Below are 26552 nucleotides of genomic sequence, written 5' to 3'. Positions count from 1 at the left end.
TTGGTTTAATTAAGTTGTGAATGTGATTTGCACACATTTGTAGGTCTTAATAAGTTGTGATTATTGACCTCAGGACACTTCGGCAGTTTACTGCCGATGGAACCGGCGGTAGTTAACTGCTGAGGTATTCCTCAGTTGTAAACTGCAGCCGGTTCCATTTTCCTCGATACTTAGCCGAAAGTTATTTTGGTATTTTACATGTGTTTTTCAGCCTAACCAAATGTATCAACAATAATTTTCTTGAATTCCTTTGAAGTCAAAGTAAAAATCATAAAAAATATTAAATATCTTAAATGGGAGTTTTGCCATCCATTGCTTTACTACAAACCGGAGAGGTTATTCTTTATAGTTGAAAGTACAAGATGAAGATACACGGTTTATATCAAAGATTATTTTTTCTTGACTAAACTTAATTAAATTAGTTAATCCTTGCAACTTTGGTGACTCGAATAATAGTTCACTAAATTATTTAATCAAGGCATTATCGATCCTTAACATGAATAAATAGATTTTTGTTTGTAGACAATGGCCACTCCAGCTAAAACTTCTCATCCCAGAAATTAAGAATGGCCACTTATACTGTTAAATTAAGAATGGCCACTTATATTGTTAATTTATCCATGTTTTACTAAATCTAGCTCTATTATACCTCATTTCCCATGTTAAAAAAGTTTCCAATTACCATAGCTTTAGCACTGCCATATTCTATCGTAATTTTTTATTGAAAAAAAATAAAAGGAATAAGATGGGAAATGCTAGCTTATAGCATTAAAAAAACTAACCAAACAAACCAAGCAATTATAAAAGCAATTGAGTTATAATGGTTAATAAGCTCCACCAAATGACGAATCGTTTCAAAGAACCCAAGTTCGATTCAGCGTTTTAGAGAACCCAGGTTCAATTTAGTGGTGGAACAATTCTTGGTCAGGTTATACTTACCTCATAACCAAACTCCGGATTACACCAAAGGGTTAACACCAAAATAATAATAATAATAATAACCAATCAATAGCAACAAAAAAAAAAAACTAAGTTTATCTACATTGTATATATATATATTAAAGGTCTTCAATGCATAATGTCAACACAATAAAAATATAAGTGTGCAGTAGTCACGGCATTTATACAAACGCAACAAGATTTCATAATCCCGGAAGAAAATTTAAACAAATCTTCGAAAGTTTGAAGTAGTGCTTGCTACTAGATCATAGAATGGCACAACCCCCCTTATCACCTCGCTTGCGGAGTTCTTCATGCGCCTTCTCAAGATGCTTCCTTAGTTTTCGTATTTCATCGTCTGATTTCTTTTGAGCTAACTTTGCACTATCTTCTGCTCTTAGTCTTGCAGCCTGCTCTTCTGCCAATTGTTTCTCAAGCCTTGTAGTTGCCTCCTTCAACTTTGACTCAATCTACAAAACCATACAATTGATCAAACAAAAAAATATTAGGAGAAATATTCAACTATATAAGATAACTATATCTCATATTCTGTCATGTGAATACTATTTCGAGGCTAAGATTCCAAACAGAGTTCAAGCATAGAACAATAAAAGTAGAATGCATATATTTATGACAATAACATCAAACTGATTGAGTAAATTACTTCCTATGCTATTATATGTGAAAAAGGAAACTGTTTGTTGGCCTATTCTTGATAGTTTCTCCTACTAATTTATCTCCTATCCATTTCTCAAAGGATAGATAAAGCTTATTGTATCTCCATACGTTCTTTTTTCATCTCAAGTCCAAAATCACCACATCGTAAGAGAGCTTCAGCTTACAGCTACATATACAAGCCTCCCATTTTTGATAAAATCTAAAGCAAAATCATACCAGCCTAACATTGTAAATTTTCTTGTGTATTCTTAGCAACAGCTTTCCCATTCTAGTTTGTAGAAATTGTAATGTGTTGCAATTTCCCCTACTTAGCTACCAAAAGTTCTGACTCCTATAGGAACTGCAAATAACTAATCTACTGATCTCATTGTGTATTCCTTGTGGAAGATACCCTCCATAATTGTTTTCCTTATTAAAAGTTGGTTCGTACATAAATGACAATGAAAACAGTACACGCCCAAAAATGGATGCACGTGTCTATTTAATGTTTGTTACAAATTCAGAAGGCCATTGGACCTATAACCCATGAAATGCAAAAAGAATATAGTCGCCCATTACTTAATTTCTGATATTGAATGAGCTTTAAGCAAAATTCGATCCTAAGCGACATTGAGTCAAAACACCAACAATAGCTAACTGCAATGAATGCAACTATTTGGTAAGTTCAAACTTATGCAATTGCTTGTTTTAATTAACCTAGACTTTCTTATTAAGTTAGTATGCACCATGCAGTAATGCATGTATATATAGCTACTATAAAAATTTCCAAAAATAAAAATAAAATAAAATGTCACTACATCAGAAAATTGAGTTAAATAACATCGAAATGAAATGACGATGAATATAAAAAAATATAGACAGAAAAGGTACCATCTCGGTAATATGTTTTAGCTGCTCCTCATATGTTTGCTGCATATGCTTTTTAAGCTCTGATATTTGTCCTTCTGAATATCCTTCCAAGGAATCAACCTTTCTTTGCTCTCTATGCAGTTTCATTGCTCCTTTCTGCAATAAATATATGAATTCACTGATATCATGATACTTTTCCAAGATTTAAGAAACAAGATTGTGAAACTTGCAAAAACCTCTACCTTTAGTTCTGCAAACAACTCATCTGTATAAGGTTGCCCGCCATTCTGTAATACTATCAAGTTTACAAACGAGAGAAGTTGTTGAACTTGTCCAGATCGCTTCTTTTCGTCCTTAGTCTTGTTGTCAAAGAGAACGCAACGATTGCCACACAAAGAGAGGATTTGCTACAATATTATTAAAGCCAATTAAAGATCAACAAAATTATTAATTTTTCTTTAGAGGTTCAGCAGATAGACTTTCCTATATTTCTAGATATTCAAGCAACATACAAAAACATATACAGCATTACCAATTATATCAACATGCTAAAATAGTAAGTTTAACATTCTGAAAAGAATGTTTAAGCTGCTCAACTATCCTAATTTTTTTCAGATAAAATAAGGAAGGCATTAAAAAAATACGAGAGAGAAATTAGAGGGATACAAAATATGATGCTTTTCCATAAGATTACAAGATAGAAGAGAAAAACAACCAAGAAAGAACAATAACCTACATAGAGCTCACTTCTCCTTCTGTGTATCACTGTTTTAAATCTCCAAATGGTTCAAATGGGAATTTAAATTTGTTTGTTTATAAGCTTATCCAGAAAAAACATATATCACAAAGGTGCATATTTTAAGGGTAGCACTTGGGTGACATAGCACTTGGTGACATTGTTCCTATCTCACTCTTAATCAATCATTCTCTCTCATCTAAATAACTATTTTTAATCATTCATAGATCATTCTCTCCCATCCAAAATGAACTAATGCCACCAATGTCACCCAAAAACTATGTCACCCAAATGCTACCCATATTTTAAAGGTTATCCAAATGCGTAAGAAGACTTACTAGTGATTCGTATCAATAAAGGAGGGAGTTCAAGAAGGCATAATAAAGTTTTATGTTATCCTTTTATTAAGAGTATTAATACATTGTATGTTTGTGCAATGCAAATATATTGAATGCTTAAATCTTTCACAAACAGTTAAATGCTCCAATGAAAAAAGTAATCCATGGAATAAAAAAGAAATAGGGGTTAATCTAAACTATAATACTAATAAATACCTTCAAAGACTCTGGACATTCACGGCCTAAATAATCGTCAAGTGTATCTTCATCATCTTCTAACTCATCCCCGCCCGTGAAGACCACAATCATATAGTCAACAATCTTGCTTCCAAATAATGTCTGCAAGCTGCGTAGAGCATTTTCTTCTTCCTCACTAAATCGTGATCTAACAGATAACACCACAAGGATGGCATGGATACCATCCTTGGCAAAGTCAATGCACTTGACTATTTCTTTCCCAATAAACTCAGATCCAGCAGAAACTTCAAATAATCCTGCAAAACTTTTCAGGTTAAAGCGACACAAACTTTTCAAGACGTAGAAGGAAATAATCAAGTAATCACAATCAACACGCACTTCATAACTCAAACAAAGCCATAGGTGTAACTTGTTTCAGGTCATATAAATCAATCCTTGTGAATGAAATTCCAAAAAACATCATGCCAAGAATATTATTCTAGGGCATTATTGAAAAAAATGTTTGCCAAATCTGTAAAGAGTTCCTTTGAACTTTTTCAAAAAGAAGATTCACACATCAAATTTCATTCCCATCTAACAAAATCTACTTTCCCAACCTCTCCTTCGAGAATAAAAATCATTGGAATGTTTAAGTTACATCTGTTCAAAACCATCTCACAAAATTCCCAACAACCCAACCTCTCCTTCGAGAATAAAAATCATTGGAATGTTTCAGTTAATTCTGTGCAAAAAATTCCAATCTTGTAAGAAACATGAAAATCATCTCCTGTGTGTAAAGGGTTTTGAAGGAATGTGAATGGAGTGTTTATAATAAGTTGTCCCTCGGTTTAAACTCGACTAATCATCATGTCTACTCTAACATCTCATCCTACAGAACACATACATGGACACCAAAAACAAAATAGGGTGCTTATGATAAGCTGTCCCTCAAAAAATTTAACGTTTTAATTCCAGGGTTCAAACTCAACTAATCATCATGTCTAGTCTAACATTTCATCCTAAGAAACAGTAACACAAACACGGATGCCAAAAACAGACACCAGTAATAATTGAGATATTTTGAAAAAAAAACTACGGTTTCTATTATTAACTCTCCATAGACTAAGTTGGCGTGTATTTACCTGGAGTGTCAATAACATTGACAATCTGTCCATCACTCAACTCAGCAGTCTGCATTTCACAAGAGGAAGTGACACCGGACGAGCTAGCCCTCGACTTAAAAACCTTTTTCCCAAGAATACTATTACCGGTTGCACTCTTCCCATTGCCGGTACGTCCAACTAAAACCACTGTCCGAGCTTCATTAGCTGAAATCTGAACCTCGCTAGCTGATCCAGACGACGCCAATTCCCAATCATCTTCAACATAGCTTCCCCCCATCATAAATTCCAATCACTGAAAACAAATTAAAAAAAATAAAAAATATCAAATAAAATAATCTAATTATTGTGACGACCATAAACTATAAGGAAATTTCAATATTCAGTGTACAGAAATAGTAACTAGTCAATCAAATCAAACCAATAAAATAACAAATTTAACCAAAATATGATGAATCAAAAACTACTAAGCATGGACACAAACATGGACACAACACTGACACCTATAAATTTTTGAGAAAATAACATAATTCAGTGTGATTGATGCGTTAATGAGACGTGTTGGACACACCTTCAAGAGTGTCGGTGCTACAGAAAACAATATGAAAATTTCAAGTATGTAGATCTAGTAACTAGCTACGAATCATGGACACAAAACACACACACACTGAAGATACTGCTGAGAATATTATATAATTGAAAGTAATCACATGTGTCGAACACGCCTTTGATCAGAAGTGTCGGTAACATTGACTAACTAGTCAATCAAATCAACTCACACCAATAATAAACAAACTTAAACCAAAAAAATTGTTGAATCAAGATGTTGTTGTTAGTTACAGTGAACAAAGACGATAAACCGTAAAAACAGGTTAGAAGTAAAGATGACAAATTGAATTCATATAGTTAAACAGAATCGCTATAGAGATAGAAAAAGACGCGTTATGATGAAGATTATGAGAGATTGAAAAATTGAGTAAGAAAAAAATACATAATTGAAGTGTAAAAGATGATGTAGCTAAGAGGAAGAAGAAGACGATGATGATCAATGATTGGAATTCAGAAGCGAAGAAAGATTACTAACCTGCAAAGTGAGAGTGAGAGAGAGAGAGGTTTTTGCGAAGCAACGTACGCGCAGTGAACAAGTAAAGTATAATACAAGTGAAAACAAAACGCAAGCAACACGATAACCCCAACGACTGGTTGAACTATATATTGGACTGGGACGTAAAATTTTGTTTTTTTTTTTTTTTTTCTGTAATAATAATAATAATGTTATATCGTTGGTGTTATTAAAAAAATAAGAATTTTTGTTATATTTGTTATATCATTGTTGTTATTGAAAAATTATTAATATAGTTTGTTAAGTTTGTTACATTTGAAAGTTACAAATATTTATATTACAAATATTTATATTTATAATTTTAATCTATATAAATTATTTATATAAAATATTGTTTGTAATTTACACGCATTAGTGCAATAACGGAAGGACTGGCATGTCAACATATAATCAATAATATTTTAATAAGTAATTTTTTAATCATTAAGTTATATTTAGGCATAATATAACTTGTCTTTCATCAACGTATTGAACATGGGCATATTCAACATATCCAAAATTTCGGCCAATTAAAAATCTTATGTACATTTATCCAAAAAATTTAGACGGTTTCTTTTCTCAACTTATGAGTTTTTCACATGCTCTATGCATAAAAATCCCATAAAACTTCCGAAAACATGTTTTTTGAACAAGCCTCCAAAAACAAGTATTTCGCATTCTAAAATCCGAATAGAGCGCGAGAACCTCGTAAAAAGTAATGGCCAATTTTTTATAACCGGATTTTGTCAGATATTTGATATCCACCCCTAGGTGGATCCGTGATCGTGTAAAAAACAGTCTAGTCAAATCCTTAATACTTTCAATGCAGAATAACAATAACGATGAAGCTAGGCAAATCCTTAATACTCCCTTATCTTGCAGACTTTCCCATGACAGCACAATTTGGAATTGGGATAAGGACAATATTCAGTTAGGTCAGTTCACCACCTCATAAAAGCGGCTGCTTCGAAGGATAACTCGGAAACATCATCATCTAACGATCAAATCCTCTGGAAAGCTCTCTGGAAGATCAAGACCCTTCATAGTGTTCAAAATTTCCTATGGAGACTTGCCAAAGAAATCCTCCCAACAAGAACAGGGTGAACAAGAAAGGGATGCACATTGATACAATTTGCCCGCTAAGTTTTGAAGCTGAGAAGAATTCAGACCATCTGTTTATGAGCTGCAGATTTGCCCAACAGACTTGGTTCTCTTTTACTATAGGCCTTGATGTTCCCATGTTTGAGTGGTTAACCAAAAAAGACCACCTAGCTTCTTAAATTAACAATTCAACATGTCCAAATAACCCTGTCAGCTGGGAAATTTACTGATGAATTCAATGTTGCAAACAACACAACAACTGTTGCTGCAACACAGGTGATAAATCCACCTGAACTCTGGTCCCCTCCTCCGTCTGGGGTGCTGATGTTGAATGTGGATGTCAGGTGTTTTAAGGATGAAACTGTTGGTTGGGGCATGGTGCTTAGAGACCACAGAGGAGTAGTTGAATTTGTTGCAACAAAACTGGAAAGAAGGTATATATGATATACCATGATATATCCCCTAACCTGTTTGAAGCTCTATCTCTTCGTTGGTGTCTTCAATGGATCCTAACAACAAACCGAGAGGCTAATTTACTCATTGAATATGATTCGGATGTGACAGTAAAATGCATCAAAGGTCGTACTCAAGTCGCCGAATTAGAGAAAGTTATTCAAGATTGTACTGATATCATTTCCACTCTTTCCAATTGTTATATTAAAAGAACTAAGAATGTTGTTGCCCGTTGTCTAGTTGGTATGGCACAACAGTTTGGTCCTCATTCATGCGTGGGTATGTCCCTGAACCTGCAGCTTTAGCTGTTTGTTTCAATTTGCTTTATTTGATTTGAATGCATATTTGATCGTCAAAAAAATGACGAGGCAGTCCCTGAGAAGGGTACAACTAGAAGGCAATTCAAATAACATATTCCATACTTTGCTTTCACAGTATCAATATTAGTAAGGAACAGAAATATAAATCTCTATCTAACCACTGTATACAAAATTGTATTGTATAATGAATTAGAGATTGAACTGCAAGGAGTTGTCTAAAATAAGACGAGTAACATGAATTTCATAGGGTTTTGGTCTGTACTACAAAAAAGGAAATCAAATGTGATCATATTTGTACAGTACCACATAAAAGGAATACAATTTGGTGCCATTCTGTAATCACCTTACAAAAACTTTTGATTGATGTTCTCTTATTAAGTAGAATGAATATATATGATTTACAAAATGATTATACAATGATAGAATATAAAAATGCTTCAAGCTGTTAACAATAAGTGACAAGATGGCCTAAATCTCCCATGCTAAGTCGAGAGAAACAAACTGGTGACAATCTGATGGTGAATTTGGACTTTTCAAAATAACCTCCTTTGCTGGAGTTTGAATGGTAAAAGAGCATGGTCTTGTTGATGTGAAAATTTTAATACGTGAATGAATGAGATAAGTTGTTAATCCCGCATACCAAGTTCAACCTCAAGTTCATCGTCATCTTCAAACAGCTTCAAAAGACGAGCATGTTGTTCCTCTCTCTTCTTTCTTTGCCATAATTTGAAAAGAAAAACACCGAATGCTATGACTGCTAGCACACCAACGAATACAATAAGTATCTTCAGACCAGCAGAACCACTTGAAACATGTGCACTCACATCCTTATTTTCTTTTTTGGAATCTGATGTGTTGTTGTCGGCTAGGCCTTCAAGGAAACAAAATGTCTTGTAAGAAATCAAATAATAAAGAATTTTCAAGCACAAATTTTTTGTTCATTCCCAAAAGTATGTATGTACTAAATAATGTTAGAAGGTAAAAATCTATTGAGGCGAAGACTTATAGTCTGTTTTAGATTTTGGGAGGCTGCAAAACTGTTCCATTAAGAGCACGGAAAATTTGCTTTGATAAAAGTGTCTCAGAAAGTGCAACAATTTCTTGTGTTAAAAAGAATCTTGAATACACAATTAGTATGTGTTTGTTTTGGCGTCAACACACTTCGAAATGCTTGTTTCACACGTAACAAATAGGTTTAGAATTCACCTTTAAAACCATTCAAATGTGTGTTAGTGCCAGAAAAAAAAATCACTTAGACAACTCCAATGGTTACCCACTAGGCCACTTCAGTTATCAGGACAACTTAGAAACAGTACCCTATGTGTTCATGCTGTTTACTTCTCAAAGTTTAACAACAGGATTACATTTCACTCTGCAATGCACACAACAGACAACGCTATAACCTCCAGTTTAGACTTATTACATCCGTTAACCTTCACCAATAGACGCGATAAGAGCAATACCCTTAAAAAACACTAGCTTTCAACATAAATGGTTACTGGTACTAATACGGCAACAAGAACAATCATGAAGAAGCAATCGTTATCATTTCAAAAAGTGGCTGGAAGAACAAGGAAACTTAAGTTGTGGTTTTATGAAAGAATGCACAAATTTTTGGATGAAACCAATTTTTAAAGATAAACCACTGACCACAAAGATCAACCTAAAAGTCATTCACCGCAAAGAGATCAATTTAAAAACCACTGACTACACCGATTTTTTACTAAATTCTGGTCAACACTGTCCTTTGGGATAAGTGATAGATTTCCATTTATACACTGCATAATATGTTGGATGAAGATAACAGGAGTGAAAAGGGTAAAACAAGGTTAAATTTTAATTTCTATAAAGAAAAAAAAGGATGAATTTTAATCAACTGGAAAATCTGATATAAAATCTGACATGATCTGCAAAATCTGTCAGCAGGTGTTGAGGGCTGCAAGGTTGTTTATCATATTAGCAGCAAGGATCGAACCATGAACCTCCTTCTTAATACTCTTTCAGCGTCCCAACCCATACCATTAGGCTACACCTTTGAGGACTAAATGTTTGTAACTTAGTATTACTAGGCTCGAACCCTTAACCTCCTAAATCCTAATGATTCTACTCCTTATGATTCTATTCCAAGGTCCCACACCTACATGCCAACCCATGCGAGTTACAAAAGTCGGTGGTTAATTTGTTAGTAACAAGGATCGAACCCTGAATCTCCTTAATACTCTTTCAGTCTCAAACCATATCATTGGGCTTTCTTTACCTTGGAACGGGCGCGAACCCGCAACCTAATTACCAAGTCAATCTTATACCTGAAATCTCCCTCGGAATCATGATACTCGCCAAAACAAATTCTTAACTAAAAAACCGAGTAAGAACCCAACATTGCAGATGTTCTTAGGTATCAAAGTATTTCTAAGACAAAATCACATGTCTCACAACAAACTTCCAAACCTAAAACATTTGCATCTCAAATTATCTACCATACCCACTATCTAAAATTGATCAAAAAATAATCTTTCTCACATTATTTCATACATAAATCAAAATCCCATGTAAAAAATTCATCTTTGAACAATTCAACAACAATTTAAACAAAAATAAAAAACTAGAAAAACAAATACCCATGAATCAAAACTGATCCTAACAAACAAAGCCATGAAATTGTTGAACAATATGAATAGAGAAAAGAAAAAGAAAGGGTTACCAGAAAGGAATTGCAGATGCAGAGAGATCAAGGCGAAGAGGAAAGGGTAAAGCGGAGATCTTCGAGGTTGCATCATACCTTTGTTTGTTTCTCTCTCTAGAAAAAGTTTCTCGCTCTAGAAAATCTAGGTGGGATGTAACTTCAAAGTATTTCTCACACAGCTGCGATCTAAACATCAAACTCCAGCTACGTTTATTTGCTTTTTCCTTTGTTTTTCTCTTAAGACAAAACAAAGACACTTTATTCTAACAACCTATATTTCACGCATTTAATTCAACTTTGTATTTTTATTTTTGTTGAGAATAAAGAAAATTATTATTCCTAACAAAGATAAAATAAAAAAATAAATAAAAAAACATTATTATTATCTTAATAATAAAGGTCGAACAAGATTGACTCATTTGATAAAGAGATAATTAACTTGCAAGATTGTAGATTACATAAACCGACAGTGCACTGCAGATTATAAAAAAATAAATAAATAAATAGATATTGATATATTGACAGGTTTCAGACATTTTTCAAATGTCTAAAATATTGTTTTGGTTTGTATAACATGAACCTCATGAATTCACAAGATTTTGCAACATATACGCTCTAAACATAATAGAACACAATATAACAAAATAAAACACCATATTACACATAATATTGTCCAAAACCTAATATTCTAGTGTTAATGCATCATGTCAAAAGAATGTAATACAACCACAGTCAAATAAAATTCAAACAAGTCAAAGATTAAGTAAAATGACAGCCACAAGACCAATTATATGTCCAATTAAATTTAACTAACAAGAGGAATAACCGACTATTGCATAAATCCACTCAAAGGTATGCCTTTTGACAGCGTTGCATCTTCATGTAGACCAAATGATGAAAGAGCTATTAGAGGAAGGATGACCACTATAGAGGTGGTCTAACATGGACAATCACAACCGACAAAGAAAGGATGTCCTCTGCAGGGAGTGGTCCCATAGGAACAATCACATTTGTTGAAGGAGGAGATTGGGCGAGCTCCCTCAAAGCTTGTATCTTCCTTTCTTGATCTAATATGTCCAAACAATGTGCTTTGAGATTTTTTTTACATGAGGATGAGAAAAGATGAAGATCAACACGCTTCATTCTCTTCTTTATAAAGAGGGTAATTCTTAGTCCTATCATATAGCTTGAAGGTAGACATACTAAAACAATGAAAAGCAGACAAAAATGAGTAACTTTGATGTTAATTCAGACCATATAAACCGAATAGGATGATGAATATGTTTCGGGTTATATTCAAGGACATGTAAATTAGAAAAAAAATCTAACAAATGTTAAAGATTTTAGAAAATGTATATTAACCACTTGTGTAGTTGTGCAAAAAGTCTCTAATTTAAAGAATTCAAAAAAATTTAGTTGAAAAATTGACAAAATGAGAAGATAATTGATTTGTGGGGTTTTGGAAGTTTTTTGATTAAATTTTGCAAATTAAAAGTTAGGGAAAATTGTTGAGTATATCAGTAAATTAGGAGTATATTTTTTTTTCACCCTTCGTCCTTCTCGCACGTCCTCCAGATTTTCAAACACACTTCTTTCTTGGTCTCTCAATTCCAAGAGTACACAATGTTGAGTTTAATTTCATGCTTAGCTTGAAGGTAATATCATTTTGATGTTGATCTGGGTTCATTCATCAATATTGTTATTTAAATCCAACATACAATCCAATCCGAAATTCATCCATTAGTTAAGCATAACCGGCTGATTTCATTTTTTTTTTTATGTTATTTAAACTCTACATAATTCATCGACGGTTGTCTTACATTTCAATGCAACTAAAGTAAAGATTTCGTATAACAGCACATAATGCCAAAAATAGAGGCAATTTCTGCCACTCTCATTAGTATAACACTTTTGAATATATGGAACAGAAAAGCCAAAGAATTGTGTTATTTGAACATTCATATATGTGACAACTTTTGTGGCAACCAAAATTTTACAAAGGAAATGAGGCAGTGACACAAAAATCAAAGCAATAGAGAGAGAAAGTAAAAAGATAATGTGAATATGAGAGAAAGTTGTCAAAAAAGTTGTAAAAAATGATTGTTCAAATATCGTTTCTCAAAGCCAAATGATACAAAATAGGCAAAATACACATGCCTGAAACCAAAAATGAGACCCCTATGTGGATGTTTGAATTCACGGTGAGTTAATTTTGCAAAAGCAACAAAGTGTAGCTTTTGCAAAATCATGGTGACTCGCCGCAATTTTGGCAAAACCACACAAGGCACTATCTACAACATCAGATTGTACACTGAGGTCTTACATTTGTTAGAGAAAGAAAAAAAAATAACTATATGCATGACGCATGATGCTGCAAAAATTCCCAAGATGGGCGTTTGGCACCTGATAAAGGCACCTCAGACTTCAACACAGCTCTTAACCATTTAATCTTATTTACAAGTTCTTCCAAGTCCAGAATTGCTGACTCCATTGTATTCGAAGACATGGAATTCAGACAAAGGCTAAGGTTGCTTCTCATCTTCTTAGCAGGATAGTCGTCATCATTACATCGACTGTTTGAGGCAGTCCTTTCAAAATTCTCAATTGATGCATCCATAATATGTGAGCTTGAAATACTAGTTCCTCCACTTTTACTGCCAGCTTCCTCAATATCCACACTGTTTCCAACAGAGCTGCGTTGCTCTCTCCTCTCCACGGTTCTGTATGAAGACTGACCAACGTTCACTGATCCATCTGTAGTAGCATTTATGTTCACAATATTCCCAGAATATAGCAAAGCGGCTTGAGGTTAGATTGACAATTTTGCAAAAATATGTTGAGCAATAATGCAAAGCAAACACCAAATTGACAGTTTCGCAAAAAAAAAAGTAAAAAAATTGACAATTTTTCAAAAATATGTTAAGAAATAACAGCTGAACAAAGTGCAAAGCGAGTAACAAAAGTCAGTTTATTTCCACAATCACTGACCACCAAATATCATGTCCAAAGCAGTAATTGTCCTCTAATCTCTTTAAATATATTAAGAGTATTTGTGCAAGTATATTAGCTTTAGCTTGATCAAGCTGTGTTTGTAAATGCAACATAAACAGTTAGTTTTGAGAAGCTGCCACATCAGCACAAACTATCGCAACAGTTTTGAACCAGTTTCAGAGGGTGTAGGTTAACTAACACCTTTGAGTGTAGGATAGCTTTCATATAAATTCTTCTAACTTGATATTTCAAGATCAAGAATTAAGATTCAACATGACAAAAAAGTACATTTACCTTTTCTTTAGTTTTTCACTCTAATGGTATGGAATCACTAATATTTAGGGTTGAGGGAGAATGTTGGAAACTATCTCCTATGAAGAGATAATATAATATAATATATTTTTACTGTATAAATTTTGCCTTTATTTATATATTTATAACTAATAATTAGTTTCCTTATTTATGACGCTTCCAATATTAAATTGTAAATCTTGTATAATACATAAAAGATTGTGCCGATTACTCAGCTCAGTAAATATTTGCCTGTCTCAAGTGTACATAGATGGCTACATTTTATACGCTTAAATTGATAGTGAAAAATAATGAGGAAAATCTGTACTATAAAAGGGAAATAACGCAGATATGTAAATCAATAAAACATAAACATTCTTCCTAAAGGATTGCTATCTACACTGTTTGAATTAGAAAATAACCACGGTAAAAAATATGCCACTCAAACAAAAGAAATCAAAACAGTATATTGTAATAGTGTTTTACCTGAACTTGCTGGATTCATTATTCGAGCAGGACACCTGCATCCTTCCTCCTGCAAATTTTGCAAGAAAAAGAAGCATTGATCATTCAAACTGTAATATGTGTATATGATCTTTAATTACCCAAACAAACTTTTAGAACAACAGCACCATAAACAGTCTAAAGACAAGCAATTAGTTGAAACAAGGATTATGATGCTTTCCAAGGGAGAGGAAAGGAGTAACACAAGCTGAGCTTGGAACCGAGAGCATTGAATATGGAAGGAAACAGGGTGCCTCTGTAAGGTCTGTGGAAGGAACATGCAGAACCTTGAGCTTCTTATTTCTCTCCAAAAAGAAAATCCAGCTCCGTGTGCTTTGTGCTTTTTGCGAGCATGGAAGACTAGGTTGTGAGCTAGAGAAACGTACTTATGCTACTGAAGAGTTGAGGAACAATATGCTTGACACCAAGCTCGTACAGAAGGGACTGAAACCAAGTTAGTTCAGCAGTAACACGAGCTAAGCTGCGATATTCAACATTTGTACTGGATCTACAACCAGTACCTATTCTCTGGCCCACAAGAAGACTACATTAGAACCAACATAGAAATGAGCACTAGAAGTGGACCTTCTATCATCAGAACCAGATGGCCCAATCAGCATCATAATACACTTTAATGGAGACTGGGGATGCAGGCCCCAAGAAATATTCCCCATATGACAACTTAGGATTCAATTTACAATCTTTACCACCATCGAGTGTGATTAAGAAGCTGGGACATGTAGTGACAAAACTTTGTTGACTGAGAAATTGCACAGCACCTACCTCTGATGTAAATAAGAGGCCTCGAGGAGAAAATTAAAACCACTTCTGGATGGACAGTTTACAACCTATAAATCATGGATGATGAGATGGGTTTTGCTTCTGCCATATTTGTTTTTGCTAACAAATCTCATATACTTGCTGAGAGAGTGATGGAGCCATCTTGCTGAGGATTGCCCAAGTCTTCTAAGGAATAGTCTAGCCTTATCTTTAGTAGTTGTGGGATCACAACACTACTACTCCATAACTTTTCAATAACTCTCTTGAACCAAAAACTACTATTCCTCCAATACGTTGGTTTCATACTACTTGTGAAAGTAGGCATCAAGTGATCTAACGACAATTCTTGTTTGTCCAGGTTAATCAGCTTTTACCCTACTTCACTTCTCGTGCCCTGTTATGACTTGCCCATTGCTCGTCTTTAAAGGTAAGCATTTTACTCCTAATTTTCATTCCAAATGTTTGATTTATTATAGATCGTTGCAAAGTCAAGCATAGAGACTAACTAGCATGCTATGGTTGACACATCATGTGTACTTTTATGGTTGAAATGCCTCCGGCAAGAATTAAAGTTTTGCAAGATTAGTCGACACCACTTACAATATTGTTTAGGTAAAGATTCTTGCAGTTGTTGAAAAGGAAAAGAGATGAAACATGTGATGGAATCTGAGTCTAAATTACACACCAAAGAATATGGATAAAGATTTAGGGAAAAGATTCTTTTTTATAACGAAAAGAGATGGGAGACAAGTGATGGATTCATGTTTGAATTACACACTGAAGAATTTGGAAAGATTTTCTCACCCATTGGGGTGCAAGTGGTGTAGAACAAAGAAATTGAAATAGAAAAGAAAATAAAGAAATGGGAGAGAAAATCAGAGATGTGATCGGAAAGGAAGAGAAAATGATATAAAAAGGAAAAAAAAAATTGAACAAAAAAAAAATGCATATGGGAAGGTAAATCAAAATTAGAAAGATAAGTCAAATTAAGGGATTATAATTATAAATACACACCGTAGGCATACACACAGTCCAACCTTTCTCTGGGCTCCAGTCCAAAGAAGGGCGCAGGTCCTTGGTTAAAGCTTCATACGATGACCCTTCACCCAGCGGAGGTGGTAGCAAATCAATCTAGAAAGACAACTTCGTAATCATTTTCCCAAATCTTGGTAAATCAGCAACAAAATAAAACCATAACTACTAAATGAAGAAAGAAAGTAATGAATCTGTCTATATGATTCATATTCAAATAAACTATAGCCTTTTGCATGAAAAAAGAATTTACTTGTTTTTATATTTTTTTAAAAATCCATATTCTCAGGTGGTGGCTTTTCAATTTGATTACAAAGCATTACTTAAAACTCTATGAAGCACAAACTCCAATGCAGACATCTGACATGACACGTAATGTAAAATCATAGGACACAGACACCATTATATATATATATATATATATATATATATATATATATATATATATATATATATATATATATATAAACTACACCTTTCAGCACACTTTTGGGTTGGACTTTTCTTTCCAAAAATACCCTTAATTTTCAATACAATAACACATGTAACAAATAGATAAGAATAAATTTAAGTATTAAAACAAATGTAACAAACACGATATGAATATATATATATTTTTGTTTTTTTCCTTTATCATTTAAAAGGTGTAATAAACTAGATGCATGTATTTATACTTACTTTTTCATCATTCCAATTATACCCAACAATTTTTTCTATAATAAATTTTTTGTTGGTGTCATTAAAAAAATAATTTAGATTATATTTTTTTTTGTTATATTGTATTATTGTCGGTGTCGTTGAAATAGACAATCATGGTTAATTTGACTTTTTATAACTTGAAACCAACAAACATTTATATATTATTTTTAGTTTTAATCAAAATTAAAATTTCATAAAAAAACACCATTCATAATTTTCAAATGTTAGCGCAATAAAAAAAGTGAAAAGACGGGTATATATATTATAAATAAATAAAATATTAATATTTAAAAGATCTAAATTGAGAATCAAAATACATAATGTGCATCTAAATTGAACAATTTTTTCATTAAAGAAAGTTCCACAACAAGAGACAGCAATATTTGTCCTTTATTTATCGAGAAATGATATTTGTACAACCACTTTGTGACAACTTTTTGACAACATTCTCTCTCATACTCACATTATGCTCTTATTCTCTTTCTTCCTTTTTCTCTCTCTATTGTTTTTGACCGATAAAAAGAAAGAAAATGAAAGTTGTCACCAAAGTTGTCTTAAATGGTTGTTCAAATATCACTACTCTTATTTATCTACCACTAAGTAAAAAGCTAAAAATGTTGTAATGAAATTTAATGTCTTTAACCACTCATTGATGAACATTGTCTCGACACATTTTTAACCTTTGTAGATTTGTCTGAGATGTGTTCAAGAAGTGTCGAACCATAGAAAAATATAATTTTTTTGGGACACTCGTCTTAGTTGTCCGACACGTGTGTCACACACGTTCCAAAGAGTGTCGAAGCAAAAAAAATAACTATTTTTTTGGGACACTTGTCTTAGTTGTCCGACACATGTCATACAAGTGTCATACGAGAGTTCGACACTGACGTGTGTCAGACACGCCCAATCCTAGAGGTTTTCGTGCTTAATTAGCTTAAATGTATAACAGTCCATTTGATTTCACATAAGCAAGGATTATATGTAAAAGGTTCTTATATGATAATGCATCTCAGTATCAGGCAGTGAAAACAATAGTGGGGCAAGAAATAAAATAAATCTAATCATAAACTGATCTTCATTTTATAAATTTGGAAAAACCACTTGGAGAACTCAGCAAAAGCATTGAAAATTGAAGAATGAAAGTAAGAGACAAAACAACCAACAAGAAATCTAACCACAAAGACCTGCAAACAGAACCCCAACCACTTGACAAAGCTAAAAGTGATATATCTCAAGTAAATACAAACTCGTAGTAATGTGTGTAATAACATGGCCTTTGTTTCTCAATTTAAACCCAGAAACATTCATGCGGCCATGCGTAATGAACATTTAATCTTTCACAAAGTGAGTAAAGTGAAATCGATATAAAGATAATCAAAGTTGGAACATGTTCCAAGAACTAACAACCATTGAATAATTAGCATCAAATGGGATTTTCAAAATAAGCTTAATAAAATAGCGTAATGGTAGGAAACAAAGCAAGGCTGGTTGCCAAAAGTTATAGTCAATAACTAGATTACAAAAATTTGCAGAAAGAAATAGGATAACTAAAAAATTTATAATATCACATAATTACACTAATTAGAGTAGTCCTAAATCATTGTACTTATAGCTTGTCTGGAGTCTAGGTAATATGGTCTTGCTGAGTAGTTTAGACACAGATTCCAAAATCTTCGCTCTTCTTCTCAAAACAGTATCTACGAAAGGCAACCTTAATTGGCGTTCAACAAGAACTACTCCCTACTAGTGAAATATTTTATGAAATCTGTGTTTCTCTATTTGCTTCTAAACAAAGCCACCACCATTCAGTGTTTTCCTCCTTATGGAAGAGGGACTCATCTACAAATCTAACATATGAAAAATTTAACGTCTTCAGGCTAGAGAAACAAATTCCCTCAGGAACATACAAAAGGGACCCAAGTTGTAAAAACAACTTATTCAATGAACGGAAAGCTGACAACAATCGGGTAACACAAATATCCATCCTGGTGGCAAGCAGCCCTCGTTTGGTGGCTATTTATCTCTCTTATCAACTGATTGTTAGCTTCCTCATGAACATTGTGAATGAGAGAAACTATGATACCTAGGGTTCCGACACCCAGTTCTGGCTTACTGGAAAGAACTACAAAGATCACATTGTCCCAAACTTAAGTTATTATTGATTATCCTCGGTGGTCTAGGAAGATGATAGGAATGTGTGTCATCGCTTGTTAGATATTTATAATTATGTCTACCTATTTGGGCAAAGATCACAGGGCTACACTACTTACCCATTGTTGTGACAAATTTCTCCCCATTGTTGCAACTTGCAACCAAAACCAAAGAGCTTGGGCCAACAATTTCCCATGGTTTGATAGATTTTACACAATGGAATATTAAGCCATAATTAAAAAGATTATAGGATTCGACGAATTAAAAAGTAAAATCATTGTCTAAATACAATAGGACTTGAAAAAAATACTTTTAACTCATCAAAATTCCAAAATCAGGTGTCCAATATAAATAGGCAACAAACCTGAACTTTATCATTTCCAAATACTTCAGTCACTTTTCCACACCAATAGCAACCATCAGAAAACCAATCTACCAAATCCCCAACCTTCCATTCGTCATTAACAATAACTATCACTTCTGAGAAGGCATTGACATCAAGCTTTTCACTTTCACGATAGATGGTAGGAAAGGGAGGTCGCACCATCAATTCCTTTTTGGATGCCTTTGACTTGGTAATATGAGAGGGAATTTGATACACCTTGATTTGACTTATCTCTACAGACAAGTAGTATAACAGTTACTAACTTCAAATTATTTGTTATCATTGCAGTTTGTATGATAATTCTCTAATTTCATGGGGATATAACTACAGAATTTTTAAAAGGCAAAGATAAACTTGTATGAAAAGTATCACGAGTCTTACTGTTGAATAGCTCTTTTAATCTTGTGAAAAATATCTTCATATTAAAAATATATGTATGAAGTCAATTAATGCTCAAACAAAGGAATAACTTAGGGGATGACTACTCTGTATAATGAGCGATATAATTTAACAACTCACTAGTATAATTGCACTGCTATTATGCTCAAACACGGAGTAATTTAGGGAATGCTTACTCTTTATAATGAGCCATATAATAACTCACTAGTATAATTACACTGCTCTTGTGCAGTCCACTCTAGACACAATTCCATCATACTCTCTAACTTCATGGTTGTATTGAAGCTTGCTATGACCCATTTTTGTTCCAACAAACCCTCGCTCACTAGTAGAAAAGGGAAAGTGAATTGAAAAAACATATTGTGATTTCTTGATCTTAGAAATACAGAATACAAAGACTTATACAGGATTCATATCCTACACGAACAGAGGGGTTATCATACGCCCTTGTAATTAACCCTGTAACTCACTCTGAGTAGCGGAAACTGCTTCCAACATAATCTGCCACGCAGACAGATATTCTAGAAGGGAAAAGAAAAAATAAGCTGAAGCTATTTGAACTGATATATTCATACCCACACTAAGATAGTATACCATCCAATATTTCCTCAACCATGTTTCAACATACATTTCCAAACCAAGGGTTTCCCCTTTGTGAAAGATAGAGGTCTATCTACAAAGTATTTCCCCTTCACAAAGGATTACTCCTTTCACAACTGTTATCCAATGTCCAGAATGAATTTCTCCATCTACCAATGTACCATCCCCTATTTATTTATCAAAATATTTCTGTTGGGTAACTCACTCACCTAACAGATCCCAGCTACTTTAGCTCACCGTTGTTGTTTACCATAACAATACCATCCCCTTCAAAATTAACTCTGTCAACGATGTTGCAATATGATAAACTTCTGTTTGTTTAATATACATTGGAAAACCAGACCTCTTCCCTCTGAACTCCCGCTACTTTTGACCGTGACAAGCCAAAAATGGGTGACGGGTGAAAAGGCTCTCCTAGGTCCCATCAAGATGGTTTTCACTGCTACATTTACCACACCAAAATGGTTGCCGGTCATACCCAATCTTTTCTACACATCATTGCAGCAGGGTCATCTTGACTGTGAACATCGTTCACAAACCGGACAGCAGGTTTAGGGGTTATTATACCGAGGCAAATGGGATCATGGTAAGAATTTGTGTTAAGGCTAGATATGCCTTGTGTTGGATCTGAAGAAGTCTACCCTTGAATCACGTTTGGCAAAACCCTTTTTCATCAACAAAATGTTAACATCAAATTAGGTGCGGCCAATAAGGTCTAAATGGCAGTGGGCAGGTTACAATCGACCAGATCTCCATCGAAGCAACTACACCTTATTTCTACCTTCCCTCTTTTGTTATGCTCTACATGCATCTGAGTTCAGCACTTCAGGCTCAGCCAGAAAGTTTGAACTCACCAAGTTTCCCATGTCTATAATGTTCCATCCACCACTAAGAACAACTTCGGGTGGGGCAATTTTGATGATGATTATTGTTTTTCTCCACCTTTGACTAGAGTGTTGCTCTAGATTTTGATTAGAGTGTTGCTCTAGATTTTGATTAGAGTTTTGCTACATCTCCACCTTTGACTTCAACCTTGATCTCGACAAATGGGTTATTATCATATTTGTATTTGGTTTTTGCATTTTTGGCGACTTCCTCTACTACACCCCGGAGAGATTTTACAAGTCTCAACCCAATGATTTTGTCCTATCACCCATCTTTGCTGCCCAAGAATGTGTCTTGCTACCACAATCCAACCCATTACCATTTTCTATTTTCTTCTTAATTCCATCAAGAACTTGCAGACAGATCCTTCCTTCAGTCTCAAACTTGTCTATGCATTATTAGATGACCAAAAGTAATCTCAAGCCTATTCATTCTTCCCAGTTACATCTTGATTTCATCAAGCCCATCAAATTTAGTCTTGACCTAAAAAAAATTTGATCCAAGTCTGGTGCTCACCTTCCAGAATATTTTAATGCTCCACCATATTTATGCGGGATTCCATCTCCCTTTGGTCTTCTTTCCCAAAATATTCCACCCTTTTCCCTTGTCATCTTGAATCAGTTCAGAGATTCGTGGAAAAGGTGGGATTCTTTAGCATTAATGCAAAAAAAGAATAATAATGGAGTTGTCGAGTTCATTGTTTCTTTCAAGATCTTTAAGTCCATACCCTACTTTTGACAGCTCGTCCTCTCTCTATGCCTAATATTTGTCTTAATAAAGAGTAAACCCACAAAAAAAATACATGTCTCACCACATTAACTTCAGAGATTAACTTGATGATTTACTCTAAATTCTTTACTTGGCTCGAAAGAAAAAATGTGTCATATGATTGTGGGAAAATCTCAAACAATAATACGTTTTCTCGTCAATGAAAGAACAACAAACTTTGTAGTTGACCGTTGACCCAATGTACTACACCAAGTTAAAAATGAAATGTTCAGTGGACCAAATGCATTAGGGAACCAAACTGTGTGTGGACTTTCTAATATCTTACTCAACAAGTTAATAAACTCTAGTTTTACTTAAAACATGAAGCAAGAACATACTTTGATCAGGGTAGTCAGGATATGCCAAAGAATAGGATGCCACACCATCTTTCTTGCCAATCTTTACAATCTGAAAGAATGATATAAAATAAGGCCATCAAATGTGAAATTTTAAATTTATAAACATGTCCATATAAAATGATAGACAATACTTGAGCAACCCAACAAAAATATGTTTTGGAAAAGGCCAATAGCATAAATGAGTATCAAATTGATGCATACAACAGATTAACAGAATGCTGAAGAATTCTACAAGAACTATTTTTGACAATAATAAAGTTTGTTTGATCAAACTTAAAATGCAGAAGAAGTTGTGTTTGTTTGATGACTGAATATTGGTGGAAAAATATGACTGTTCGTTCTCTCTTTACAATCAATCAGGATCATTTGATCCAAATGTACAACTAGGCATTAATTAGTGGTTTCAATAGGATCAATTGTATTTTTTCTCTCTTTTTTAGCAAATACATAAGGATTTTGAGGAGATTATGACCCCTTGTTTAAGGATTAGATTGATTTAAAGACTCAGTTTTGTTTCGCCTATCTATTCACCCTTTGTGACAATTGAAAATTGATGCAAATCATTTTTCCGCTTGGTATTAGACCACTATCTAAACCATTGGCAAACAGACCAATCATGAAGGGTGAAAAGTCAGAGACCAACTCGGTTGAGCATTCGGTTCTCCCAAACACCGGCGACAAACTAGATGGCAAAACTTGCTAGAGTAGGAAATATCAGTTCCAATATCTCTCTAGAGAATGGGAAAGAAAGGATATATCACAAGGGACTCCAAATAACAAGAGAAAGGTGACCACAAGCAGCAAAAATGGTAGCTTGGTGATGTCATGGCTCCTCAACACCATGACCAATGGAGATAACTTAATGTACTGCAACGCAGACCAAGAGATATGGGACACTGAAGGAAACCCACTCAAATGTGGACAATACCTCTGCAATTTTTTCAAATAAGAATTGGCTCCATCCATGACCTGTGACAGGGACGGTTCACAGTCAGAGTATGTCAACACCCTCAATCGACACCGGCAGCAGCTGGACATGTTCTTAATGGGACAACAAAGAACTCGATGAGGTGCATGGGAGAATCCGTGGAACTAAATCTCTTCAAAAATTCAAGAAGTGTTTTTCAGAGATTAGAAGAGATGGAAGTAGAAAACTAATGCCGGCAACTCCAACCTCAGCACGCTAAAATGATAAAGGCAGTGTTGCCTTATACTTGCTAGAAACTAATTCCATAACTCAAACATATAATAACCTCATAGCTCCTGGTCATATGATAGCAACTCCAAGTCTCCAACCATTACATTAAGAGCTGATAAGGACTATTTACGATGTCAATTAACAAGTAACAACTATCATATAGAAACACTACTATGACATTATTGAAATGTATGTACATTAATATGCTTAAAACATGAATAATCAAATTGATATAAACAACAAACCCACAGGAAAACAATCAATACTTTAACTTAAATGCACGCACATTTAACAAATGAATCTGATACTCTTACACTGAAAAAAACAAATTCAAGGATGACATAATGTATACCTTGCACCTGAACCATGCACCACGATAACCAGTTATAAATGTTTTTGACTCGATTGTTTCCCCAACTCGAAATGTAAGGTCAGACATTTTCAACAACTTTGCCAATACAAAACCTAAATACAGAAGAGAAGACAAGTATTATACAACCATTTTAAGAGCTCTAACTGAGGAAAACTGACTTAGACTAAGCTGTATCAACCTCTGTTGTTAATAGCGGCCGCTCCCGGCGCGGAGCGGCCAAAAACAGCCTACCGCATCAGGGCGCTACCGATTCGCGCGTTAGGGAAAAGCGGGTCAATAGCGGGTTTCGCGGCCGGGTTTACCTGGAGCGGGAGCGGGTCAAATCGCCCGCTTTTCCGGGTCGGAGCACAAGACGACTGTGTTTTAGTTTTGGGTGGTTGTTTCCGGTTAGATCCGTAGGGGAGGAAGAGGAAGGAGAAGGAAGGGGAAAGAGAAAGAGGAAAGAGAAGGAAGATCCAACGGTGGTTCTTGTTTTGGTTTTGTGGTGGAATAGAGCTGTATCTTTTTTTTTTTTTTGGCGAATACAGCTGTATCTTCCTTCTAACTAAGTGGGACATACAACTTTACTGCTTTGAATTCAGTTTTACTAATATTTACACAGTTGTGGTGGAGTACGAGTTGTTTTTCATAATATTCTTCAATAAATATTAATAATTAATTGCTAATGTGATTTAAAATAGTCACACTTATATAATAATCATAATAATAATTTGTTTTACTAAATTAATAGTAATACTATTTTTTTTAAAGGAATAATAAATAATACATAGTATAGTATATTGTTTTAAAATTATGGCATAATATAATATTTTTGTCCTTATCAACTAGTGAACAAGCATAAAAAGGTTGCAAATTGAGAGAGACATTTCATGTGATAGTTATGTTCAAATATCAAATGGGTAAAATAAGTAATTCAAAGAGTACTATATCATCACTTAGTTCTCCAAAGGTTTTTCACAAATAAAGCTTATAAAAATATGAAAACATGTGTTTGTTAAAGAGTCTCACATTTGATAAAAGATTGTCTGAACATGTGTTTATAAGTGGGAGCAATCTTCGCCTCACAAACTAATTTTATGGGGTTGTGTTAAGCCCAACTACAGATTCTAATATAGTATCGAAGCCTCCTCCAAGATCCATTGTGTCACCTGCTACTAGATTTCCGCTAACAAACCATCTATCATTTAGGGTGCGTTTGATTTGCTAAAAAATGAAGGTCAGGATAAAACAACTTCAGTTGTCCAGTGTTTGATTTGTAAAACTGTTTCAGGTACAGGACAAACTGGAGGCAAGGGACAAGACAAAAACTGATATTTTTGTCCCTTACCAAACCACAACACAACTTTATGTCCCATGTACAGATTGTCAAAAATACCAAAATAACATTTCGTGCCTCAAAAATCGTATAAAACAAAAAATTATTCAATGCCATAAAGATTTGTCCCGTACTGTTCTACCTTGTGTTGGTGTAGGGCTAGAAATGAGTCGAGTCGAGTCGAATCCATCTGAGTTCGACTCGACTCGGTAAGAATTGACTCGGCTCGAAACTCGAGTTCGATACGAACCATTTTCTTGACTCGAGTTCAGCTCATTTAAAGTTCACGAACAACTCGGTTCGGCTCGTAAGGTTCGAGTAACATAATTCAAAAGTTTTTTTTCTTTTTGTCAAAATAGTGTATATCTTGACCTTTTAATTTATTTTTCAAATAAACAAAATAATATTAAACTGTTTGGCCTCTCCACCCAGGAAAAGAGCATGCGCACCTTATACTGTTGTGTTGTCCAGACTAATGTGCTTCTATTTATAACTACCCGACCTCACTGGCGTGTGTAAACTTACCGATGTGGGACAAAATATAGTATATATATGTGTGGTTAAAAGCCTAAGCTTGCGCTAGTTTATCATTAGTTTATTTTTTTATCTCTTTTCTTATAATTAGTATACATATGATTTTTTTTTGGTGAAGAGTATACATATGATTTTAGTATAAGAGGAAGCTTCTAATAAATTAAATATATATGTGTATGTTTTATCGAGTCAGCTCATGAACCAATCGAGTCGAACTATATACAGCTCAAGTTCGGCTCATTTATTTAACGAACTTAATTTTCCGCTCAAGTTCAGCTCATTTGGTTCATGAACCAAGTTCAATGAGTTAATTATCGAATCGAGTTCCGAACTATTGTCGAGTTGGTTCGGTTCATTGTCAGCCCTAGTGTTGTGTTGTTCTGTCTTGTACTGTATTGTATAGTACTTGCTGTTTTGCAAACGAAACACACCATTAGTATCAATGCCGGACATGAAAGGGTGTGTTAAAAAGTCTCACATGAGATAAAAGATGCTCTGAACATGTGTTTATAAGGAGGCAATTCTCACTTCACAAGCCTGTTTTGTGGAATGTGTTAGGCCAACCATAATTTCGAACCTGCTATCGGATTTCCAATATCGGGCCAGCCACTATTGATATTCACGCTCCAGATGTGCATTCCTGGGCATGAGGTTGTGTTAATAAGTCTCACATCAGATAAAAGATGACATGACAAAAGTAGTTTTGTTAAGTCCAACCACGATTTCTAATATAGTACCAGAGCCTCCTCCATCCATCGAGCCACCTACTTTCCATTTTCCGCTATCGGGTC

The 26552-nt window shown here is 34.3% G+C and overlaps 3 protein-coding genes across 5 annotated transcripts; all 3 read right to left on the bottom strand.

Moving 5' to 3' along the window:
* Nucleotides 1-1033: 1033 nt before the first annotated feature.
* LOC11429667 (immune-associated nucleotide-binding protein 9) lies at nt 1034-6071 on the bottom strand. The gene is made up of 6 exons (XM_003605441.4): nt 5923-6071; nt 4860-5133; nt 3757-4034; nt 2709-2873; nt 2488-2622; nt 1034-1409 (listed from the first exon to the last, which is right to left on the bottom strand). Exons 2-6 carry the CDS (start codon nt 5119-5121, stop codon nt 1206-1208), a joined length of 1044 nt encoding a protein of 347 aa, XP_003605489.2. The 5' UTR covers nt 5122-5133; nt 5923-6071; the 3' UTR covers nt 1034-1205.
* A 1954-nt stretch (nt 6072-8025) lies between these two features.
* Nucleotides 8026-10751, bottom strand: LOC11431382 (uncharacterized). The gene is made up of 2 exons (XM_003605439.4): nt 10516-10751; nt 8026-8685 (listed from the first exon to the last, which is right to left on the bottom strand). The coding sequence occupies exons 1-2, from the start codon at nt 10589-10591 to the stop codon at nt 8441-8443; spliced, it is 321 nt and encodes a 106-aa protein (XP_003605487.1). The 5' UTR covers nt 10592-10751; the 3' UTR covers nt 8026-8440.
* A 1805-nt stretch (nt 10752-12556) lies between these two features.
* On the bottom strand, nt 12557-24447 carry LOC11430616 (uncharacterized). Of its 3 annotated transcripts, none has more exons than XM_024782747.2 (7): nt 24091-24447; nt 23892-24004; nt 22321-22390; nt 19310-19563; nt 16078-16194; nt 14266-14314; nt 12557-13251 (listed from the first exon to the last, which is right to left on the bottom strand). In XM_024782747.2, the coding sequence occupies exons 2-7, from the start codon at nt 23976-23978 to the stop codon at nt 12848-12850; spliced, it is 981 nt and encodes a 326-aa protein (XP_024638515.1). In that variant the 5' UTR covers nt 23979-24004; nt 24091-24447; the 3' UTR covers nt 12557-12847. The 3 variants fall into 3 exon arrangements, with proteins under 3 accessions (XP_024638515.1, XP_024638516.1, XP_024638517.1); XM_024782748.2 differs by having other exon boundaries at nt 24215-24447; XM_024782749.2 differs by lacking the exon at nt 16078-16194 and having other exon boundaries at nt 24091-24444.
* Between the last annotated feature and the right edge of the window lie 2105 nt (nt 24448-26552).

This window comes from Medicago truncatula, chromosome 4 (assembly GCF_003473485.1).
Source record: "Medicago truncatula cultivar Jemalong A17 chromosome 4, MtrunA17r5.0-ANR, whole genome shotgun sequence".
NCBI classification, from domain to species: Eukaryota; Viridiplantae; Streptophyta; class Magnoliopsida; order Fabales; family Fabaceae; genus Medicago; species Medicago truncatula.
The sequence above is the reverse complement of the archived record's forward strand: the minus strand, read 5'-3'. Positions and strand labels throughout refer to the sequence as shown.

Bases quoted from the DNA above. Each gene is read 5' to 3' on its own strand.
- LOC11431382 (XM_003605439.4), bottom strand. From the start codon at position 10,591: ATGATGCAACCTCGAAGATCTCCGCTTTACCCTTTCCTCTTCGCCTTG. The intron at 8,686-10,515 runs GTAACCCTTTCT...GTTTCCTTGAAG, and splicing joins GCATCTGCAATTCCTTTCTG to GCCTAGCCGACAACAACACA.
- LOC11429667 (XM_003605441.4), bottom strand. From the start codon at position 5,121: ATGATGGGGGGAAGCTATGTTGAAGATGATTGGGAATTGGCGTCGTCT. The intron at 4,035-4,859 runs GTAAATACACGC...AAAGTTTTGCAG, and splicing joins CAATGTTATTGACACTCCAG to GATTATTTGAAGTTTCTGCT. The intron at 2,623-2,708 runs GTAGAGGTTTTT...TATTTATTGCAG, and splicing joins AGTTGTTTGCAGAACTAAAG to AAAGGAGCAATGAAACTGCA.
- LOC11430616 (XM_024782747.2), bottom strand. From the start codon at position 23,978: ATGTCTGACCTTACATTTCGAGTTGGGGAAACAATCGAGTCAAAAACA. The intron at 16,195-19,309 runs GTTTGTTGCCTA...TTGTCTTTCTAG, and splicing joins TTGGAAATGATAAAGTTCAG to ATTGATTTGCTACCACCTCC. The intron at 14,315-16,077 runs GTGTGTATTTAT...CAAAATTTGCAG, and splicing joins GGACTGTGTGTATGCCTACG to GAGGAAGGATGCAGGTGTCC.